General features: G+C 38.1%; 1 protein-coding gene across 7 annotated transcripts in view; it reads right to left on the bottom strand.

Moving 5' to 3' along the window:
• The window catches only part of scrib (scribble), an 884,084-nt gene that overhangs the window by 306,462 nt on the left and 563,897 nt on the right, over window positions 1–13,725 (bottom strand). For 6 of the 7 annotated variants that reach the window (XR_011017587.1, XM_067137118.2, XM_068225382.1 and 3 more), the window contains 2 exons: window positions 5,752–5,832; window positions 4,152–4,928 (listed from right to left, as the gene is read on the bottom strand). Coding sequence is in view for 6 of the 7 variants with exons in the window: in XM_067137118.2 (XP_066993219.2) it covers window positions 4,152–4,928; window positions 5,752–5,832 (858 nt within the window). In the remaining variant the exon portion in view is untranslated. The remainder of the gene's footprint in view (window positions 1–4,151; window positions 4,929–5,751; window positions 5,833–13,725) is intronic. The other variant, XM_068225383.1, reaches the window with a different exon arrangement.

Genomic DNA, 13,725 nt, shown 5'->3' with positions numbered 1-13,725 from the left:
ACCTACATCGAAAAAACAACTAATTGACAGGTGCAATATCTCTAAAAGTTCACTAATGATCATTGTCACCCAACACAGGATAATCACCTTTTCCATTCATTTTTTTATTAGATATCTTATTAAAACAGTTACAGGCTGCCACAAGGACAAAGAGTACCTTAACTAATAGACATTATTTACAAAAGATGTTAATACTTAACTGAAAACCAGGTAGCTTCAAGGTGGTTGTTACGGTTTATAGGTGTGGTTTCTGAAGATGGCTATTGACTCCTGTCACAACTGAGTCCACTTAGTCCAAATCTTTTCAAGAAGTCCATGAGTAGTGGGGGAATAGTCCCTCAAGCACCAATCAAGAGAGAAGTGATGCTTATGGACTCAAGTTTGTGTTTGTCTTTCAGTACAGTATTGTGGTTTCACAAATTTCTTCTTTTAATGTTTCGAATGGAAAGACAGGCTATGTAGTTTAAGTCCACCTACAGTAAATGCAAATGCCACTCACTGACCACAAGACTAAAGTAACAAGAACAGTTAGCAACCCCCCCCCCCGCGCCCATACACTTACCAGCTGTTATGCCGATTATACCACATATAAGTAGAACCACTAAAATTACACACACTAATGCTGCTGAAAAGAGAGAACTGTCTCCCCTAAGGGAGAGACTGAACATCTACACTCCTACCGTGCTCATCCCCATAACGAAGTTCAAATTTGCATCATCTCTACCTTTTGAACAAGGAATACAAAATTGCATATGTAAAAGAATTAAGGGAAGGGAGGGCCATAGGTTAATTATAGGTTTCTCAAAACTGGATAACTGCATTTTGCACAGTCGCCACCTAACTTTGGATGATATAATGCCCATGAACTGTCCAGTGTATGTACACTAAAAGATATCTCTGTTGAATGGGTAAGCTAAATATCCATCAAAAGTTGCAATATGAACAATTTATCACAGTAACTCAGACATTAACTGAAATTACCAACATTTACTCTTGGGAGGTATGGCAATAGTCTAATCATGCAATTCTTTTGATGTTGATCCATCCATCCATCCATCCAACCAACCAACCAACCAACCAGGTCAAACATTAAAATCTACAGGAGAATTATTTTATCAGGTTAGTTCATAATTACCAGGTACACTCAGGTATACCCAAAAGCAAGCATGTTAGACTTTACTCAGTATTACAGTTAACAGGTTAGTACATGAAAAAAGAAGAAAGAGGAAAGAAAAACCTTTCAATTTGATTTATTTACGGATAGGAAAATGAGCTGGTTTCCAATAAAGATAGATATGGAAAGTAACTCTGAAAGTCAAAGCAATGAGTAAATCATAACAAATGAAATTCACAAAACTCTCAACATTCTCAAAACAATGGTCTTATACCAACAATTTTGGGGACACCCTCCCCTTCCCCTGCACTGAACGCCCTTGAAAGAGCCTTGGCCTGCCCAGAGACCGCTGCTCGGCCCGAAGGGGATAGTTGCTGCTAAAAAGTACTTCCTCTTAAAACCATCATCACCACCATTCCAACAATTCATTATGTATCTTATTTCTTTCATTCAGCTATAGTTTTCCCATTGCTTTTACTGACATATTACATCATACCAATCCAGGCGTTTGAGTTTATAGGATACATAGTCTAAGACCATCTCAACACGGACTTCACTTCAACTGTAAAAACTGAGAGTCCAAACTCTAGTACTTATTTTCTCATAACGGCAGTTGTACAATGAAACTCAGCTGATAAAAATAGAATTTTGTAAATTAATGAGTCACCTCATGCAGTTTGGATACTTCTGATTTTTTTTAAAAAAGTGGTCTTCTGGCTATAATCACTATGTCAACAGTTACAGAAAACTAAAACTTCCTTTACTTTTTTTAAATGGATTTTTTTTTTTTTTTTTTTTAAATGCATTGGTCCATCTGTCTAACCTTAAATGGTTGACAGTTACTGATTCAAGATATGAAATGAAATTAAATTAAATTGAAAGGTCTTTGGAATTGGAACAACTGTTAATATGAAGAATGCCAATAAAATTTACCTATAAACACTTAGCATTCCTAAAGTATCAACACATACACATTGCACATGAGCATGTAGCATCACTATAGCACTTCCATCAACACAACAAAAGTTTATAACAAATTGTTTATAATATTGCTTTTTATGATAAATAGCTGGATCACTGTAAGTCTATAACCTCTATTTCAATATTATAATTCTATTTAGATACCAAATTAACCAAACAACCTACCAGCAAATATACTGACACAAGGTCAAACACCTGAGCATGCCAGCTGATTGACAAAGCGAAAAGCAAGTCCAGCGGAAGGGCTCATTTTAACATCCATTTCCCACTTTCCCAAAGATTAGAGCTACAATCTCCAATACTCTTAATCTGTCCTCTCAGAGCTAGAAGCACCTCAAATCAAACAACTCTTGGCACAACAGACTATCAAGCATGTTAGTCTTCTAGACTACAGTGGACACACAAAAGTTAAAACCAGCATTTGAGGTAGAACCGCAATAAATACTGCAATGCCTTGACCAAAAAGTAAACTCTTATTGTTGCTTTATTTAGGATGTATACAAACCCTACTTGCCTGTAATTCCTGAAGTTCAGAGTTGACACAAGGCTGGTAACAAAAACATCAATGCGGTTTTAAATAGTAGCTTGGAGGTTATATATGCAGCAAAACTTGAAAGGGAACAATATTGGAATATTTGATAGAAGTATCCCACATATCTTCTTACACTGTTAAGCCCTTTATTGATGTACAGAACTATTCTAACCTACTTTCCCATCTGATCATCATCGATATGTGTAAATTTACAGAATTTTGCTATACATTTGAACAGATGGTGGACAGCTACAATTCTGCCTAAATACAGGTTCATTAACATTCCAATATATCTCCAAACAGATCTCTTGTATTTAAGCTCTCAACTGTGCAGCGATATGCCCTGAATGTGACAGATACAGCTAACAACACTATGCAGCCATTCATTATTTTACATTTCAGTACCTATCTTAATTTTTTTTTTTAATTTAATCTGTAAAAGATCAATTTCTGCTGCGTTTTCTCAAAAAGGTGATTATATTGTTTAAATTACATGAGATTTAATACTGAAATTCACTGTGCAATATTTGCAACTGAAGCTCAAACCATTAAACAGTTACGATAATGTCATTCATAAGGCTAAAAATGAACTAACGTGAATTTCCCTTGTGCTAATAGGCAATACAAAGTTATTCATATTTAAAAAAATCTTGTGTCCTTGTCCCGAATTGGTACAACTCTTTTCAGACACCCTCCTGTCACTCTTAAATCTCTGGCAACATTGGAAATTTAACTTAGGTACCAAGGACGGCAGCTAATAGTGCCATTACGATACAGAAGCTGACTATATCTTTTATATTATCAAAAAATTCAAATTGCTTTTCCTGAAGATTTGCAGAATAAATATCTGAAATATCCTACTTAAAGAATATTTGTAACATTTTAATATTTTATAGTAGCTGATGATGAACCACCAAGAATTACATGAAACTGTTCTGGTAGTGACAAAACAGCTTAAAGTGTGATACAAGAGACCCGGTGTGAAGTACAGTAAAACACAGCGGGAGTAAAACTTCAACACCACAAAAACCTCACATAAATGTGACAAGTAATGTACATGCAATGATAGTTCACCAGCAGGAAGAACTTCCAACAGTTTTCGTGAGATCATAGATTGAAGTGCTATATAATGCAGATTGCTCATGAGCAAATTAGATGCAATTTGTGCTTAACTCCAGTAAGACTGAAACCTCGATTAAAATAACTTTAATGATGTTAGCATTTCAAAAGTAAGCATGCAGTTTATGAACACCAAATTTGCTTGTGGGACATAAAGAGACGGAACTACATATAATATATTCCTTCATAGCACACAACAAACAAAAGCCAACATCCAAACAGCAAGGGCCAATAAGGGAATATCTAGTCTTATGAAAGATTTCTTGGTGTAGGGTGCCTCCGTACATACTGCTGTAGGACCTTGTCCCATTCTAACATGTAACACACACATGCACCAGTATTTCCTTTATGCCCCACTCCACAGAGGTTTCAATCTGCCTATCCGCAGCTCAGCACTGGACTAACCTCAATTATGACGGGTGGAACCTCCTTGTTCTCAGTCACTCGCGTCACCACTGTCTCAGTGAAGGTGCTCTTAGTGATGGTCTCTGTCACTTTACCCAAAGTGGTAGGAGGAGGAGGGAACTTGATATCTCCCACTGTTGATTCAGGCTGCTTGATAGTCACAATCACTGTGGGGCCAGAAGGGTCACTACCTGGGGTAGGGGCTGAGGGCGGCTGAAGGAATCGTGCAGGAATCATGGCTTGGAACTCTTCATTCGTGATGGGCTTCGGCAATACCTGAACAGGTTCCGTTGTCTTCTCCATGGGCACATCCTGTAGCTGAGGTTGGGTGAGACGTCGGGGGGCAGGCCTTGGGGGTTCTGCTGAGGTTCTCGTTGCTGTACCACTGTTCGTCACATGGTTTGCCACTGTTGCTGTTGCACTATCCACTAACACGCCATTAGTTTTTTTCTCCCTGTCAACGTTTGTAGGTTCATTCCTGAGACCGGGGAGTTTTCCATATGTCGAAGAGTTGCCCGGCTGCTGGTCCAACGCAGCCCGGCGATAACCCGTGTAGCCGGGCCGGTTGGCCATGTAACTGTTGGCACTGTACAAGCCCGTGTATGGTTTAGGCGCACCAAACACGCGGGGGGACTTCTCGGAGCCAGGGCTGGGGGAGGGCGAGGAGCAGGGAACCATCACCTCTCGCTCCACCACCAGGCGCACAAACCGCTCCAGACCAGTGAGCATGGACACTGCCTGGTCGTGGCGAGCCCCTTCCATGTCCACACCGTTTATCTGTGGGCAGACACTCACCATCATGCGATTACTCAGCCAGATAATTCTTCAAGCACACCACTTTTAAATAAAAGAAATAGTGAGAAGTAGAAATGATTAAGTCAACTAATTAGTATTATACAAAATGCAGGCATTTTCTAACTACAGTGCCATGCATTGGGAAAAGTGCAGAAGAAACCATGGTGCTCATGAAGAATAAAATCGCAATAAATATTCTGACAATGAAGGGAAATCTACTCTGATGTATACAATGGATACAAGGAAAAATTCCTGTAGAGAGAGAGAAAAACTTTTTTTTTTTTCATAAAAGGCAAACACACACAAATGCAACAGTACAGAAAGCTAGCCACCAAGCCCCTAAATAATTTATCATGGAGTGGCACAAACGTCATAGAAACCAACCTAAAAATCTTATAATACGTTTACTACACACCATAAAAACATCCTTTTTTAACACAGAATTTTCTCAGGTTCAATAGGAACTAAAAGCAATTTTTTCTGTAATTACAAAAATTTACATGAAGAATCATTAAGGAAAACTGCAAGAGAACTACCACAAACAATTTTATAAAATGAAAAATTCCAATGTCTTCTTTGTTAATTTAGCATATTTATATTACATACACGATATTTAGTGAAAATTCAAAATTCTATGATACAATATAATAAGTGTATGTGGTTGCAGTTTAACCCTACAAATTTTGCTATACATAAAAATCACAATATTTAACAACAAAAGCTGACTCTGTGCCATTCCCAGATACTGTATAAACAAAGCAACGCTATAACTACAGGGATATTCGTAACACCATGTGATACTCACCGACACCACTCTGTCTCCAACTAGTAATTTTCCATCCTTCTCTGCAGCTCCGCCTTCTGTTATCCGAGAAATGTAGATAGCCTTGAGAAATAATAACAGAATAAACCAAAATTCATAGAAAAGGAATGTTGCAAGAATGTACAGACAACATAAAAAATTACTTCACAAAAACCAATAAAAAATAAAAAATAAAAAAAATTATTGTCCAGATGATGTAAATCCAAAGTAAGAGAGTGAAATTCATAAAGCAGCACAGTGTAAACGTCTATGAGTGCTTTAGAGGCGCACAAATACCAACAATGTTGCAGAAGGTGAACTGAAAAAATTAATACCGGACGTCAAAACAAGATGCAACTCAACATTCTACATGACTGAACAATTTTTGGAATTTTGGACAACTGTTGCTGATGTCTTGATGGTAAGTCCAGAAATGCCATCATTATAGGAGATAGAAATTAAACAGCCTCCCTATTTCCTTAAACCACTTGAGTTTTTAATGAGAAAGATTTCAAGGAAGCAGTACATGACCCTTTTGAAGGTCATTCTCATGCTCAATTGTTTATAATCACATATTAATGACTTTTTCACTAAATTAACAGCTATCCAACACGTGAAATACCATTTCCTAAAGGACCTCCAAAGCGATTCGATTAAATTGGGCAGCCGTCCATTATTGCGATCTCCACTATCTTGGATCCAAGATTTTAAAAATAAAAATAAAAACATTTCCAAGATCCTGCTGCTAGTGTCAAAGCCATGGCAAAAATTAGAGCTGCTATCAAGGAAGACAATTTTCCTTCTGCAGGTTCACGGCCAAGTGAATCGGAAGAAGATACAAAAAATACCATGAGTTATGGAATGTTCATAAACAATTAGCTCACAGTAAGAAAAGGCAGAAAAAATGTTAGTTGCTGAGTTTACTTGTCTAATCCTGTAACTTCTTTGAACAGGAATTCCCTAATCCAGTGGGAAGATATGAAAACTATCTTCCCAGGACTCTACAAGCAGGCTCATAAGCATCTCATTCAGACTGCTACGTCAGTAACAAAGTGTTTTAGTTAGCTCCTCTTTTATTTATCTACCATCATTATGCTTGATTTTGTATTCAATTATATTTTTATGATGATTTTCATACTATATTTCAATCGTTATATCTGATTATCTTCATTAATTAAGCTTTCCTTCCTAAATAGTACAATTAATGTTTTTGTTTGCTCATGTTTTGCACGCTGAAATTCTGCTTATATTTTTAAATCAGGATGAAAACATAACCTCAATATGCTTGACTTGGAATATTAATATCTCTAATGAACCACCAGAGAGCACAGGTCCCTTATACCAATATACTCAGAAGGTATCCCTAAACAACTTCATAAAGTTTGTTGGTAGAATTCGGGTACACCCTGTATACTTTATTTCACTCATGTATTAGTCATATTACAGTGTGTTCAGAAGAATAACAACAAAATCTAGTGTAAACAACAACTATGCTTATTCATGTCTATTCACATACACACAGTGAAAAGTGTGCTTTCAACTAGGACTTTCATGTTAATAGAATATCGACATGTTTTGGAGCAAGCACTTAATCAACCAAGGGTAAATATTTTGGTGCAATGTCAGCACATGGTGTAAATGAATCATGCTGTACTGATGGTAACCTCAACGGATTTATTTTTTACAACTGGTTTTATGTCACACTGACACAGATAGGACTTATGGCAATAATGGGATAGGAAAGGGCTAGGTGTGTGAAGGAAACGACCGTAGCCTTGTTAAGGTACAGCCCTAGCATTTGGCTGGTGTGAGAATAGGAAACCACGAAAAACCATCTTCAGCACTGCCGACAGTGAGGTTTGAACCCAATATCTCCCCAATGACAATGTGTACTTACATTTACTTCAGGAGGTTGTACCAGGACTCGTGTATGAACAATTTTGCTCAACTTTACTTCCAGAATCACGGAGTTCCTGCCCATTATGCTGTAAATATTTGGTTGTACATCAATCAAGTTCTCCACAGAAGACAAAGGACAGCGTAAAGCTATTTAATTCCTTCCATGCTCACAAGAAGATCTCGCCCTAATAGACTTCTTCCAGCGTGGGTGTGATTAAAGACTAAGTGTATGGGAGGAAACCCTAAACTACTCAAGAGCTGAATGTTTACTTTGGAAAGGCCTTTCGAGAATGTGGATATGAATAATGAACTGTGAAACCATTAACATCAGATTGTTCCAAATAGATTCAAAAGGTGTATTAATGAAGAAGGGAAACTCTCTGAACACACAAAAACAAAATGAGATCATGCAAATAGGTATCATTTAAAAAAGACTGTTTGTTGGAATTTGTTAAGTGTAATATAACATCTGCGCGCTCCCCTGAGAATCATGCGACCTTGCCACAGTGAGGAGGCTTGCATGTCCCAATGAAGGAGATAGCCGAGCCACAGGTGCAACCATATCGCATGGGTATCTGTCGAGAGACCAGACTAACGAATGGTTCATCGAAAGAGGGGTAGCAGCCTTTCGGAAGTTACAAGGGCGGCAGTCTGCATGATTGACTGATACGGCCTTGTAATAATACTAAACATGGCTTAGCTGTGTTGATACTGCTACACAGCTGAAAGCAATGGGGTAACTACAGCCATAATTAACTCCTGAGGACATGCAGCTCTCTCTGTATGAATGATGTATTGATGATGGCTTCCTACCGGGTAAAATATTCTGGAGGTAAAATAGTCCCCCACTCGAGTCTCCCAGTGAGGGACTACACGAGAGGGGGGAATCATCAGAAAGATGGATACTGACATTCTGCGAGTCAGAGCGTCGAATGTAGGAAGTCTGAATCATTGCGGTAGGTTAGAGAATCTGAAAAAGGAGATGAGATGGATAGATTAAAGTTAGGTGTAGTTGGTACAAGTGAAGTACATTGGCAGGAAGAGCAGGAATTTTGGTCAGGTGACTACAGAATTATCACCACGAAATCAAGCGGGGGGGGATGCAGGAGTTGGCTTAATAATAAGAAAATAGAGCAGTGGGTAAACTACTATGACCAGCATAGTGAAAGCATTATTTCCATCAAGATAGACACCAAACCAATGCCCACCACAATAGTGCAGGTCTATATGCTTACTACTTCAGCAGATGATGATGATGAAATCGAAAGAATATATGATAGAAGATGTAATACAATATGTAAAGGGTGACTAGAATCTGTTTGTGATGGGAAACTGGAATGGAGTGGTAGGCTAAGGAAGAGATGGTATTACAGTAGGAGAATTGGGATTGGGACAAAAGAATGGAAGAGGAAGTCTGCTGGTTGAATTCTGCACCGATCATAATTTAGTCCTTGCTAATACTTGGTTCAAACACCACAAATGATGACTGTATACATAGACGAGACCTGGAGACACTGAAAGATATCAAACAGACTTCAGGCAGAGTTTCTAAAACCAGGTATTGGATTGCAAAACATTCCCTGGAGCAGATGTAGACTCTGGCCAACACTTACTTGTTGGTCATGAAAAGCCACCTGACGTTGAAGAAATTCAAGAAAGGAAGCAATGCAAGGATATAGGATCTAGACAAGTTGAAAGAAAAGAGTGTGAAGGACCGTTTCCAGAAACATGTTGCACAAGGACTAAAAGGCTGAAGGAAACGCAATAGAGGAAGAATGGACAGTCATGAAGAATGAGGTCTCTAGGGCTGCTGAAGAAATGTTGGGAAGAAAGGAAAGATCAGTTAAGAATCAATAGATAACTTGGGAGATAATAGACCTGACTGATGAATGACGAAAGTACAAGAACGCAAATTATGAAGAAGGCAGAAAGGAATATAGGCGATTAAAGAATGAACTGGATATAAAGTACAGGACAGCTAAGGAAGAATGGCTGAAGGAGAAGTGCAAGGATGTTGAATGTTGCACGGTAGTAGGCAAGGTAGACAGGAAAATCAAGGAAATTTTTGGAGAAAGGAAATCTAGCTGTATGAATATTAAGAGCTCAGATGGAAAACCTCTTGTAGGGAAAGAAGACAAGGCAGAAAGATAGCAGGAACATATCCAACAGTTGCATCAAGGTAAAGATGTAGATGACATTGTTCTGCAACAAAAAGAGGCTGTTGATGCTGATGAAATGGGAGGCCCCATTTTGAGGTCAGAATTTGAAAAAGCTTTGAGAGACCTAAATAGGAACAGGGCACCTGGCATTCGCTCTGAATTACTGACTGCCTTAGAAGAAACTAGCATGGCGAAGTTATTCCTTTACTGTGTAAGATGTATGAGACAGGAGAAGTGCCATCCGATTTTCGGCAGAATATCATTATACCTATTTCCAAGAAAGCCGGTGCTGACAAGTGTGAAAACTACTGCACTATTAGTTTAGTATCTCACGCCTGCAGAATTTTAACACATATTATTTGCAACAGAATGGAAAGAGAATTTGAAACCGAGTTGGGAGAAGATCAATTTGGATTTAGAAGGAACACGTGACACAATCCTGACTTTACGTCTGATCTTATCGAGGATCAAGTTAAAAAAGACAAGCCCACATACATGGCGTTCGTAGATCTTGAAAAGGCATTTGATAATGTTGATTGGACCAAGCTATTTGAGATTCTGAAGGTGATCAGATACCGAGAACAAAGAGTTATCTACAATCTGTATAAAAATCAATTGAGGGCTTTGAAAAAGAAGCAGCAATCCAGAAAGGAGTAAGGCAAGGTTGCAGTTTGTCCCCCCCGCCCCACCCCTCCTTTTCGTTGTTTATATAAATCAGAGAGTAAAGGAAATAAAAGAGGAATTTGGGAAGGGAATCACAATCCAAGCAGAGGAAATCAAAACCTTGAGATATGCTTATGTATTATTTTATCTGAGGCTGCAGAAGATCTGGAGAAATTGCTGAGTGGTATAGGCAGAGTCTTGAGGAAGGAGTACAAGATGAACGAAGTCGGGTAATGCAAGAAATATTAGATTAGGAAATGAAGTCTTATAGGAAGTAGATGAATATTGTTACTTGGGTAGTAAAATAACTAACAATGGCAGAAGTAAGGAGGTCATAAAATGCCGACTAGCGCAACAAAAGAAGTCCTTTCTTAAGAAAAGAAATTTGCTCACTTAGAACATTGATATACGGATTAGACAGATGTTTTTGAAGACCTTCGTCTGGAGCGGGGCATTGTATGGAAGTGAATCGAGGATGATAACTAGCTTAGAAAGAAATAGAGAAATGTGGTGTTACAAGAGAATGCAGAAGGTGAGACGGAAAAGACAATGAATCGAATTAGTGAGAGGAGACTGATTTGGCTAAATTTGACAAGGAGAGATAGAATGATAGGAAACATCTCAAGACACCCAGGACTTGTGCAGTTTATTTTTAAGGGAGGTATAGGCAGTAAGAATGGTAGGGGAGGACCAAGGTATGAATATAACAAGCAGATTAGAGCAGATGTAGGATGCAGCAGTTATGTAGAAATGAAAAGGTTAAGACTGGATAGGGGGCATGGAATGTTGCATCAAACTAGTCTAAAGACTGCTGACTCCAACAGAAACACTTTTTGTGCCACCCCAGTGTGTACAGTACAAAGGAGGACGGTTGTCTAATTCTACTTTGCCTAAAAAAAAATTACAAAACAACAATTATTTCCTCATTACCAAACAGCGTGGCCATGCATGTTAACGTGCTACGGCTAAGGAGCCAAGCCCTGCATTTGGGACACACGTGACTTCAAACCCCACCCTCAGCAGTCCTGAGAATGGTTTTCTGTGGTTTGCCATTTTCACTTCCAGATAAATGCCAGGACAGTACCTATTCAAAAGGCCTTTCCTATCCCACTGTCGCCATAAGACATATCTGTGTCGGTGCGACATAAAGCAAATAGCAAAAAAAAAAAATTAATAATTCTTTCCACCTCCTTATTCAATTTTGTTCACCACCATAATTTCATCTTCATTAGTTCCTCAACTACGACTTGGCATCAGGAAGGGCATCCGACCATTTAAAAAATTTTTAAGAAACATGTCTTGTAAAACATCTCACCTCACACATGACCCCGCATCAAGAAATGAGACTAGGGGTAGACATACATGTGTACATACATACAAAATACTATTTTCTCATTATAGTATTTAACAACTCCTTTTTCCCTCAATTTCCAAATTATGTTATCTGATTTATTTAGTGTATGCACATCACATCAAGAACACCATACCTCCAACAACTGGACAGGGTATCCAGAGTAACTAAATTACATTAAATTAAAAATGTATGTTCATATAATACTGTTAGGCTATTTACATCAATCAGGAAGATCACAGACAGATATATCTAAATTGCTAACACTAGAACGATGGCTGTCTCATTCAATTAAAAGACTAATGATTATGCTACCTTTGCACGGTCAAAATACCGCGGCCCTTTAATTCTACTACTGGAACATTTGCTAATTCCTTTATTTATTTTGCTCTTTTTAATTTTACTTTGGATCCAGAATTTTTATTACTTTTCATTATTAATTGTAATAACATCCACTCAATATTTTATTGATAGGGACAACCCATTAAGAAGAAATCTATACATGTCTAGAACCACGGCTCTGTCGGATTTGATCCAACAATAAGAGTGATATATCCATTCGTATAACTTCACGTTTTATGTGTCTTTTGTTTCTTCCTGCTTTTTCAACAACCACACTCTGTGTCACGACTGGACAACTATGCATGCCAGCTGTGTATAAGGAGAAGCAGCCTCTGATATAGGTTACATTATTCATGTTTGAATACACAGTGTGTTGACAGTAAACTTCCTCATTGCTTGCTGAAATGTGTAGCATCAATGTGCAACTTTTCTATCAAGTTGTGGTAGTAACAAGGCTGTTTATTATGGCTGTGCATCGAATAATGAAAGAGCGCAAGATATTACTGACACCCTAAAAAACAGTTTGGACCATGAGTCAGAGGGTGAGTCCTTGAACATCATGTCTGATGAAGAAATACATCAACTTTCAGATACGGCCACAGATACTAACATTTTATTTTCAGATGGTATGATGTGGATAGTTGGTGTAGTGAATAATGTCACAGTTGGTAGACATTCACACCATAATGATTTAGATCGCCATGGCCCCTCTCCACATGTAAAACACCATGCAAATGAGACTTGCATCAGTGCTTTGTTACTGATGGTCACTGACAAAATGCTGTGGCATGCACTGAGCAGAGGATTTGAAAATTGAAGACCTGGAAGCATTTTTTAAGTATACTGTACATTCATGGCTCCACAGGAGGGTGCTTAGAAATGGATTGGCTATGGTCAGTGAAGTGGTTGTTCCTTTTGTAAAGGCGACAATGGCATATGACAGACTCAGGGAAATGCGATTTTTGAGATTTGATGTTGAATCTACAGGGATTTGAAAGGACAAACAAAGATGTTTTATTTGGTATAATTTCATTGCATACGCACAATGTAGCTGCATACCAGTGCCATATATAACTACTGATCAGCAACTCTTTCCTTCTAAATGTTGCTGCAGATTTACACAGATCATGGCCTCAAAATCAAATAAACACACACAGAAATACTGCATTTACCCGAATAATCCATGCCGTCGAATAATGCCCGCACCCTCATTTTAGGAAGACTCATTTTAAAAATAAATGAAATGAACTAAAATTTCTTCCTTTGAAAGAGTAACGTAAGCATAAACATTTTGTATCACTCCGCGAGGTGCACGTGGTCTTTATGCAAATATGAACATGTAAATTTACAGATATAGCTGCTTTTAACTGAGATGATAAAAATACATTATCACTGCTATGAAATATATTTTCCATGAAAATGAGCAAGTAGGCCTACGTTTTTTCATCCAGTTATATCTTTAATTCCAAAGTGATGACCTATATTTTTCGTGGGCTTAAAAGTTTCCTGAAAGTCTAAATTAATTTTTAACACCAAACCCCGAGAAAGTGTTGAGGGAAATTT

This window comes from Anabrus simplex, chromosome 1, assembly GCF_040414725.1.
Source record: "Anabrus simplex isolate iqAnaSimp1 chromosome 1, ASM4041472v1, whole genome shotgun sequence".
Taxonomy (NCBI): domain Eukaryota; kingdom Metazoa; phylum Arthropoda; class Insecta; order Orthoptera; family Tettigoniidae; genus Anabrus; species Anabrus simplex.
This window is presented reverse-complemented; position numbering and strand designations above follow the sequence as displayed.